The following is a 10,357-nucleotide window of genomic DNA, read 5'->3' on the forward strand; positions in this document are numbered from 1 at the left end:
TATTACCATATAGATTGTTCCACAGCTTCATCAGGGGTCCCACTAGCACAGCTGATGAACAGGTCATGGTGGTTAAGGATTCTCCTTGGGAAGTGATTTTGGAGCAGATAAGCTCTATGTGCCTGATAAAGCAGATGTGGGAAGACAGACATTGCCAGCACACCCAGAATGGTGTGCAGAAAGTTTACCTGTGAGGAGCAGCAGGAAGGAGGAGGTAACAACAATTACCAGTTTAGCTTTTTGGCCCGGATGATTCCTAAGCAGTAAGCTCCTTTTTAATGATTTTTTTTTATAGCAGTTATTGACTCAGATTCAAAAAGCTCATTTTAGCCTGCCACGTTCCTGTTCAATGCAAGCAGAACTGACCCTGGGACAAGGCCTCTAGGTGCAGTCAGGTGTTTTTAGGTGTCAGTCCCATCAGCCTCACGCCCTTGGAAGTGTTTTGGGAAGAAAGAAAAATACAGCAGCAGGGCTGTTGCTGGTGACAGCTTGTGTTTAGTTTTGTTTAGTTCCAGGTCAAGAATCCACAGTGTAAGCCAAGGATCAGTTTCCAGCTGGCAGATCCATGGCCTTTGGTGGCCCTAAAAGTGGAGTGCCAAAAGGCCACCATCCCTGGCTGCATAAACAGCCTTGCTAATGGCCTTAGACCTCTAAGTGAGCCAAAAGGAGAGGTTATTTTCATTTATTTTCACTTTAGGAAGACTAAACCAGAACTTCAAGTCCTGTGCTACAGTTTATCAATTATAATAATAACAGTAATAATCATCATCATCATCAAAAAATAACCTGGGTAGAAATGCCTTCAGTCTTAAGAAGATCCTGCACCAGGATAAAATGCTGACACTCAAAGGAAGCTCAGGATGGGCTGAGTTGCAGGAAAACACGGCACTGACTGTACTTCTGCTCTGTACAACACAGGAGACTTTGCTCGGGGGGAAAGCTGAATACACATGACAGACAGCATTGTGTGCTGAGTCAGTGTGCAAGTACAACAGCTGCCAATTCTCATCCTTGCAGAGCAGCCAGGATGGCTTTTCCCACCAGAGAACACCACTGACAGCAGCCTGACAGTGTTATTGCAACAGATCACTCCACCCTGAGTGACACAGACTCTCCTCCCTCCATTCAGGTGCGAAGACTGACCTGGAACAACCTCCACCCAGCTCGGGTAAGGCACAGGCTTGCCCACACATCCTGATTGCACTTAACCCAGTTCTACTGAAAACTGGCTGGAGAGCTGTGCAAATGCACTCCAGGCTCCTGAAGTGGCCAGAGACAAAACCATGCTGGAAAGAGAGAAAACCATGCTGGTGCTCTACAGTTCTTAGTGTGTGACTGTGAAAAGGTAAAAAAATAAAAAATTAGAAGCAAAGTATTTAACAAGGACACATGGTTCTGCTTTTTTAATTTCAAAGGCCAGAGCAAAGAAACTATCAGTGACCTAGTCAAAAAAACCCACCATCAAACCCTGAAAAGGCCTCCTCACTTCAGTCTTACCTGGAAAACACTCTTGCAGCTTTTGAGCTTCCAGAGGGACCTTCCCTAATATATTAACCTTTCCTAATAGAGGGCAGGGAGACTTTAAAATTTGCCACAACCATTCTCAAACCACCAAAAACGAGTCTCCAGCACTCAAGAGCTTTTCTGTAACACATCAAGTGTTAGCAGAGTATTTAGTGTACAGCAAACACAGGGAATGGTTTGGAGGTTCCCTGGCAGGAAAACAGAGCTGTCCCCCACACAGAAATCCTGATTATCTTCACTTCTTGTTTCTAAAAACTAAGCACAGGCTGCTGGGGCTCAGTTAAACACACCTTTGATCACAGATCTCCAGAATCACCCGTGCAGCTCGGAGTAGGTTCAGTCTGTCACATTTTGGGACCGTGGCTCCCTCTGGGGCTGGGCACACGGAGAGGTGATTGCACCAGGCAATAATTCCATCCTCACCCCAAGCAAGGTTTGCAATGTGCTGGGAGGACATAACCCACAAGGCTTTTATTTTGAATTTACCAGAGATGAGGCAGGGCTGGGCACTGCTGTGCTCTCCCTGGGATCCAGGGGCAGGAAATTCTCCTGCTGCTGCACTTTCCAGCACTACCAGAAAAGATCCATTCTGAGCTATGAACTTTGCCAGCCAGGGATTTTGGTCTTTGTGTCCCTCCCCCTTAAGACAAAGCCGATTTTCACATTAAATATTAAAATATCTGCACCTGACCTGCACATGAAGCGCTCGAGTCACTGACAAGTGACCGGAATGTAGCCGACAGTTTACACCTGGAATTATTCTTTGGCTCTTTTTCAGTAATACCCAGACAACACACCACACCCTGGTTCTGTTCCTATACCACCACTGCTTCAAATCCCAATCCACGGATCTCGGACACCGCGTGCAGCGTTGGAGAAGAAGGAAGGTCCTGGTTTTCTACTGAGGATACACTTCAGAATAGAACAATCCCTCAGCTGAAATGGCATCCCCGAGTCCCACGGTCCGGACGGGATCCTTGCACACCAGCACAGGGGTGAAGTGGAAGGAGATGCCTTCCCTGTGCCACTGCACCACGGGCTCGTCTGGATTGAGGGAGATTTTGGACGGCGCCTCTGTGTGGGAGGTGACGAACTCCAGAGGAGCTTTGAGGAAGACCTTGCTGGCGTCGATGGTGTCGGTGGCGCAGGCCTGCGTGCCGGCAGCCCTGGCCCCGGCCGCCACCGCCGCCGCCTGGTTGCCCCAGTGCCCGTCCACCGTCACCAGGATGTGGTAGGCCAGCGTGTGGAAGTGGATCCGTGTCAGGTCCGAGGCCCTCTCTGCCGTCCTGCCGTGCTCCTTCAGGATCCAGAAGAGGATGTCGCTGACCACCCCCACGTCGGGAATGCCGCTCCAGGAGGCCAGGGAGGCGTGGGGACCGGAGGCGGCCTGGGTGAGGAACAGCAGCTCCTGCTCGTTCAGCCCGATGGAGTTCACCAGGGGAAAGACCTGCTAACAGAAACAGGGAACAGCGGGTTTGCCTTCAGCAGCCGACTCACACCTGGGATTCCTCCCTGGGCTGTGGTTTTGCAGTATCCTGTTGCTGCCTCGGCAGAAGCAACACCCAGTTTCCCAGTCGCTGCACTTGCACAAGTTGGCAAGAATTACTTAGCCAAGAAAACATTCCATTTGGTGCAATTAATTTTCCATACACACACTTTGACAGTAAAGAGTAACACCACATCAGCTCCACGTAAAACATAACACTGAGATCAGAGCTGTGTCAAGCTAAACAAGGCACCACCAGGAAAGAAATTCTGCAAAGAAATCAAGGGATTTTTTAAAATTGCAAACTCAGCTCAAATTCAATCCTTAATTTATCTTCCAATGTATAGTCCAAATGTGGAGTTTTGATTTCTATATTCATGCACTAGTGTGTGCACTGTGATACTCAACCTGATCTAAAGAGCACGTCCTTTCATTTTCCTTACCTGATGCATAATGTTGCTCATAAAATCCTGATCAGTCATACTGGCCAGCTCCAGGTGTATGGGAATGTCTGTTGGGATATCAGAGATGGAGGCCACAGCCTACAGGAAAAAGGAAAAAACAACCCTAGAACACGTATTTATTAAGGAACAGAAGAAGAAAAAGGGTTTTGACTCGAGATACACATTCTTTAATCTTCCTGTCTGTGGATATAAACAATTCCGATGGGATGTCTGACCTGTGTATGCACTGCTAAGGAGAGGAAATAAAACAACTTCTAGTTTGCAGAATTCCAGGGCAGGAAAACTGTATCTAACCATAATCTGCTCCCAGCTCAGCACCTTTTAAATGGATTAATTCCAAAAACCTCACAAATCTGAGGCAGCTGCAGAAGAGCTGATCTTAGAACATGAAAGAGGCCAATGCCTTGTATCAGGACAAGCCCTCAGCTGTAAAACAGATGGTGCAAGACAGATGCTCTTTAAGGAATGCAGGTGTTGATTATAACCTGGATGACCTCAGTATCCAGCACAGAGAAAGTCTGGTTTAGCTGCTAGATAAGCCCAGTGACCAAGTCAACACCCTCCAACCAGGCAACCAGCCTTCTTTTCCCTGGACAAGCCACTGAATCTCAGAAAAAACAGTGTTATAGCATTAGACTTCAGCTATTCCTGCAGCTCCCACTCTCCTTTTGGCATTCAATACTGAGATCTGAGGGAGCTCTGAAGGCACAGCCTTCCTACACCTTCAGACCTGGGCAAACAAGGCCTTGCCATGAAACGCTTGGAGGGGAAAGGAAATGCAGGGATTCAGTATCCCACCTCCATGAGTCGTCTCTGTCGCATCTCCTTGCTCTGTCCTTCCATCATGTGAAGTCCTGAAAGCACCACCAGGTCTGGCTGGAATTCATCCAGGCTGGACACAAACACTTCCAGCATGTTCAGGGCGCCGTTGGACAGGTCGTGGGAGAAGATGAAGCGGTTGGCAGCGGGTGCCCTCACTCGGCCCCACTGCTCACCTGGGGTGGAGCAAACAGGACCAAGTGTGTGTCAACTGGGTTATTCCTGGCCAAGATCACAAACTCAGTGGGCTCCATCAGCAGCAAGAAAAGCCGTGGAACTGTTTTTAGCCTTTACGTGAAGGTTACCCCGAGTTTCATCAGCACGTGGTTTAAATCTGTGTTTTCAGGGAGCATTTTAGTGTTTATGGAGCTTCAGAATGGCAGCCCTCAGGCTGTGCACCAATCTTAGTGATGTTCAGGGGTTCCACTGAACACCTGCTCCATTGTACCTGCTTGATATTCCAAGATAAGATGGAATTCATCTCTTTCCTGCATGGACTCGGGCGGCACAACCACATTGTCATCGAGCAGTTCATGGAGTTTGGGACCAACTGGGCCACAAAGGAGGATCTAGAAAACAAGGAAAAACAAGCAAAGTTTCCCTTGCCATGTCCCTTGCCAAAATTTAAGCATCACCTACACAACTGATTTTAAAAAGTTAGTAATTCAATTTTTAAAAATCAGCTTGGAAGCCCAACCATATGTTCCACCAGCAGAACCTAAGAAATAACTGCCAGATCCCCAAAACCTACATGAAGTAACATGAGACAGGCAAATTATAGAACACAAGCAAATGGCATGAAATGTTTGGAACACGTGTGTACCTTCAGGTCTGGATTTGTGGCGAGCTTCTGCCCGATGAGAGCAGCATTTCCTCCCACGTAAAGCTGCAAAACAAACAGAGCTGGGTGTGGGCATCCCTTTGCTTTGGGACCTTCAAACACATTCAGCCCTCAGCACAAGCTGGAGATTTTGCTGAACTGCTGAACAGCACAGGCTGGAGATTTTGCTGAACAGGGTTCAGCAGTCCCCAACTTACTAAAGGTTATTGGGGCTGAAGGCAAAACGATTTTACAATTCTCTGTGAGATCTCAACAAGTTGAGCATTCTTTATTTTTAATCTAAATATACACCTTCAGGTAACGGCCCTGTAAAAATCAATTAATTCCCAACACTGACAGCACTGTAAAAACCAACTAATTCAGCACATAAACAGCCCTTACTCCTGTGCAACCTCTCTGTGGCTAAAGCTCTGTGAGTTTTTAACAAGGCTGACAAGGAATCATTTAAAAACTGCAGCAATTCTTCCTCCAGTTTGAGGTCGAGATGAAACCTGCTGCCTGTGCCCATGTGAAGTGAAAGGAACTGTGGAAGTTTTGCAGTAATAAAGGTCAAAATTTCAAGTTAAACTCTGATTTGAGCTTGCAAAGCAGTGAGTATGGGTTTTCCTGAGGGTCACAGGTGCTCAGAAGGGGCCACAGAGAAGATCCAAGGGCTGCTCTGGAGCCAGGCTGGGAGAGCTGGGGGTGTTCACCAGGATAAGAGAAGGCTCCAGGAGACCTCGGAGCCCCTGCCAGGGCCTAAAGGGGCTCCAGCAGAGCTGGAGAGAGGCTTGAGAGAAGGGCCTGGAGTGACAGGACAGGGATAGTGGCTTCCCTCTGCCAGAGGCAGGGTTAGATAGGATAGTGGAGAGAAATCCTTCCCTGTGAAGGTGATGAGGCTCTGGCACAGATTGCCCAGGGACAGCTGTGGCTGCCCCTGCATCCCTGGAAGTGTCCAGGTTGGACACTGGGACTTGAAGCACCCTGGGACAGTGGAAGGTGTCCCTGCCCACGGCAGGGGGTGGCACTGGATGGGCTTTGAGGTCCCTTCCAACCCAAACCATTCCTGGCTTCTCTCACAGCAAACAGGCCCCACAGCTAACAATCAGGTGATTCCTCACTCCCAGCCTCACTCCAAGGTGTGGGAGGCTCTTTTACAGCCTCAGCCCCATTTGGCTCCCACGAGGCATCTTCCACATTTCAGTTTGGGACTGTCAGCAGGGGAGAGGCCGCTTCAATCCCTCCCGTTCTGCAGAGGGGGCAGAATCCCTGGGAAAACCATTACCACAAGCTACACCACCAGCGTCTTCCTCAGTGATTTGCCCTCCCGAGGGAGGATGACAGTGAGCAGGCACCAGGCAGTGAGGGAGGGGCTGGCCAAGGCTGGGGTGCAGACCCACCTGTGCCGCGGGGTGCTCCGAGGCCGTGCGCGCGATGTCCCGGAACGCCTCGGCATCGCTGAAGAAGCGCTCGGCCGCCGCCCCTCTCTCCATGAAATGGGCAAAAGCCTCCCTCAGCTCCTGCCTGGAGCTCAGGACTGCGTGGTTCTTCCCATCGCTGGGCTCCAGGCCCAGAGCCTCCAGCAGCTTCACCCCAGACAGAACCACGTCCACGCAGGCGTTGACGCTGCGAGAGAGAAAGAAAAGGCGTCCTGGGAAAACCAGACAGACCTCAGGGCTCCGGGGAGTGCAGTGAGGTCACATCCCTGACTGTGCAGGGGGAGGACAACCAACCAAAGGGGAAAAAGGCGCAGGAATTTCCTGACATTCTCTCCTAAAGCTTTCTCCCCCTTGACTGGCCTTTATTGTGCTCAGAGAGGGATTTCTAACTTTCTCTCTAAGTTTTAAACAAGGAAAGCTGCATGATCCAAAGGTAGTTGAGTATGTTCCAATACAGGTTCTACTTCTTTTCCTGCCTTGGGCTCACTTGAAAAGAACAGGCATTGTAACAGTGCCATTTTAAATTTTAAGAAGCCTTTATAAATATAAGTATTTTGGGTATAAAATGTATTTTACCTATTAAATAATACATATTAAAATTTAAGTAATATGTATGATTGCATAATACATATTAAATATATGTGTTTGGGGTTTAAAATGTTTAAAATTCAAAACTGTTAAAAACAAAACTGAAAGTGTTTAAGTCAGCTAGATCAGCCTCTGGAGTTTCAGCTATTCCTAATAATACCCAAACCCACACACAGCTCCCCACACAGGCTGGCTCTGTTTACAAAAAGTCAAGAGAGCAATTTGTCAGTTGAAATATTTGAAATGGCAATTTCCAAAGGCCCATCCCAAACTCACAGAAACAGCATGCAGTGGAAACAGGAGAAAAAATCCTGCAATAGTAAGGGAGGGATAAGAACCATTTCAGCAGATCCAGGCTTTTTGGAAGTCTAACTTCCAGTCCCCATGTCTCATTGATTTAATCACAGACTGGAGGACAGGAGACTTTCTGGCTGAACCAGAACCCCGGGAAGACAACTTAGAAACACTTGCCCTTATCTCACTCTGTGGTTTCGGAGCAGTAACAATATATAGCAAATACTTCCTGAGATGACACCAGCAGTTGCACAGAGATACAATTTAAACACCTTCTGTAGCTCCTGTGACCTGCCATTTCTGTTCCTCTGCCCCACATTTCCCTGACAGGAACCCAAACCCTCCATCAGACTCATGCAAGGATCCCTGACTTTCTCCATGTCTCCCTCCCCCATGACACTCCAAGGGCCAGTTCCTGCCCCTGTCAGTGTGGAGTGCTCAGCACTCAGCATTCCCTTGGCAGAGACCTCTCAGAGTCAGATTTGGGCTGCAACAAAAAAAACCAAAAAAGCTGCATCACACAAAATAAAGGACATGAAAAACCCTGAGGCTTTCCACTCCACGAGGTAACCAGCCCAGAAATCCTCTGGATGTGCACCACCTCCTACGCCAAGGACAGAGAAATTCCCTAGCATCGCAGAGAAAAGAAATCAGAACTTCAAGCAGCATTTTAGCACCAATTTTATGTTTTAATGAATCATCACAGATCCAAGGGGATGAAACTAAATCATATTCCTCTGCTAACACAGAGCTACACAGCCATGGAAGTGGGTAACTCCTTCCAACATCCAAACACGGAATCCTCCAGTCAAAGTCAAGTTGCCTGCCACGTCCATATACTTAAAAGAAGTGAGTCAAGTGCTAAATATAACATCTGGATTAATGGTCAGACTTAAACTCAGCATTTAGCATCAATGTGACATTCCTGAACTTTCTCCTTGTTCTCTTCCCACTTTAAAAAGAGAAAGGGTGTTGAATTTCCTTGAGCTCAACATCCATTGCCTTCCCTGTCCCTTCCCTCCTTATCTCTCTCCAGCTCTGCCTGGACTGTGTTACCTCTTCCCAAAGGCAAAGGCTTCACTCCTGTCTCCACTTTTATAAACTCATCTCTGGTCCCTATTTATTGCCAGCCTGTGCTGGATGGACCAGCAGCTCCACCTGACCCTAACCCCAACCCTCAGACTGTACATAAATTTGTTTTACAGACAATCAAGCTGGGAATAATGTCTCTGGAGAAGGGCAGGCACAGGGCCAGAGCCCGGCTTAAATCCCCCCCACAGGAGTGTTCTGGATCATTGATCCCCTCGGCTGATGTCCAACTCCGACTGAGCAGCACTGTGGGAGGTGCTGCACTCACATCCAGCCCTTTTCCATGGAATCATGGAATCGTTTGCATTGGAAGGGACCTTCAAGGTCATCTGTCTCCATCCCTTGCCATGGGCAGGGACACCTTCCACCGTCCCAGGCTGCTCCAGGCCCTGTCCAGCCTGGCCTTGGGCACTGCCAGGGATCCAGGGGCAGCTGCTCTGGGCACCCTGTGCCAGGGCCTCACAAGGAAGAATTCCTTCCCAATATCTCACCCAACCCTGCCCTCTAGCAGAGGAAAGCCACTGTCCCTTGTCCTGTCACTCCAAGCCCCTCTCCAGCTCTCCTGGAGCCCCTTCAGGCCCTGCCAGGGGCTCTGAGGTGTCCCTGGAGCCTTCTCCTCTCCAGGTGACTCCCCCAGCTCTCCCAGCCTGGCTCCAGAGCAGAGGGGCTCCACCCTCGGAGCATCTCCCCGGCCTCTGGATTCGCTCCAGCAGCTCCACGTCCTGCTGCTGTTGGGGACGGCCGAGCTGGAGGCAGCTCTGCAGGTGCGGTCTCACCTGGGCGGCGCAGACACATCCCGTGTACGTGGCTGTGCGCGCCGGGCCCGCAGCACACCCGCACCCGCACGTTCCGTACCGCACACACGGACACCGGGATGCACACACGGACACCGGGATGCACACACGGACACCGGGATGCACACACGGACACCGGGATGCACGGATCCCGGCGCGGGCGCGCTCCCTGCCCCGCCGCCAGGGGCGCTCCCCGCGCGCTCCCGCACCTACCCGACGGCGACGCGCGCCCAGCCGCGCGCGGGGCGGACAATGGCCGCCTGCCAGGCCGCCACCGTGCGCGCCTCCAGCGAGCGGGCGCGGCGCAGCGTCCCCAGCAGCGAGGCCGAGAGCTGCCGCAGGGCCGCGGGGGGCAGCTCGGGGCCCAGCACGCACAGGTAGCCCAGCGCCAGGGCCAGCAGGCCCACGCACACCGACCGCTGCCACATCGCGCCGGGCGCGCTCCGCCGCTCCTCCTCCCCCACGGCCGCGGCTGAGGCGGGGCGCCGCCGGCGGGGGCCTCCTTACGCCGCCTCCGTAGCGCCCCGCCCCCGCCGGCCGCCGGATGGCGTAAACCTCTTCGTGAATCGTGGCGTGCCGCTCTTCTTGCGCAGCCTGCGTGCGGCCGGGCCGTGCGGTCGCGCTAACTGCGTAAATCGGTATGGGAATAGCGCTCCCCCTGCGCAACCTGCGTGCGGCCCGGCCGTGCGGTCGCGCCAACTGCGTAAATCGGTATGGGAATAGCGCTCCCCCTGCGCAGTCTGCGTGCGGCCCGGCAACGCCGCTGCGCCACCTGCGTAACTCGGCACGGGAATAGCGTAGGCGGCGGCGGGCGGCGCGCCGTGAGGGGAGATGGCGGGACGGAGGCTCCCTCACTCACGGCCCCGCCGGGCCGAGGCAGCCGCGCCCTCAGGGCGAGCAGCCCACGGTGAGCACTGCCCTGGGGCCGGGCTCTTCAGTAGCGCTGAGCTGATGTCTGGCTGGGCATGGTGCCTGTACCCTCCTATGTAAGTGGTAGTGCTGCTCCAACCCCTCCCCGGGGTTCCTCCTCACGGGGCCGT

General features: G+C 51.6%; 1 protein-coding gene across 2 annotated transcripts; it reads right to left on the minus strand.

Moving 5' to 3' along the window:
• Positions 1-1,385: 1,385 nt before the first annotated feature.
• On the minus strand, positions 1,386-9,804 carry ADPGK (ADP dependent glucokinase). Of its 2 annotated transcripts, none has more exons than XM_066328680.1 (7): positions 9,531-9,804; positions 6,514-6,739; positions 5,117-5,179; positions 4,742-4,862; positions 4,273-4,469; positions 3,454-3,552; positions 1,386-2,971 (listed from the first exon to the last, which is right to left on the minus strand). In XM_066328680.1, the coding sequence occupies exons 1-7, from the start codon at positions 9,743-9,745 to the stop codon at positions 2,423-2,425; spliced, it is 1,470 nt and encodes a 489-aa protein (XP_066184777.1). In that variant the 5' UTR covers positions 9,746-9,804; the 3' UTR covers positions 1,386-2,422. The 2 variants fall into 2 exon arrangements, with proteins under 2 accessions (XP_066184777.1, XP_066184776.1); XM_066328679.1 differs by having other exon boundaries at positions 1,386-2,974.
• Positions 9,805-10,357: the final 553 nt, after the last annotated feature.

The sequence above is a fragment of the Sylvia atricapilla genome, chromosome 13 (genome assembly GCF_009819655.1).
Source record: "Sylvia atricapilla isolate bSylAtr1 chromosome 13, bSylAtr1.pri, whole genome shotgun sequence".
Classification (NCBI taxonomy): domain Eukaryota; kingdom Metazoa; phylum Chordata; class Aves; order Passeriformes; family Sylviidae; genus Sylvia; species Sylvia atricapilla.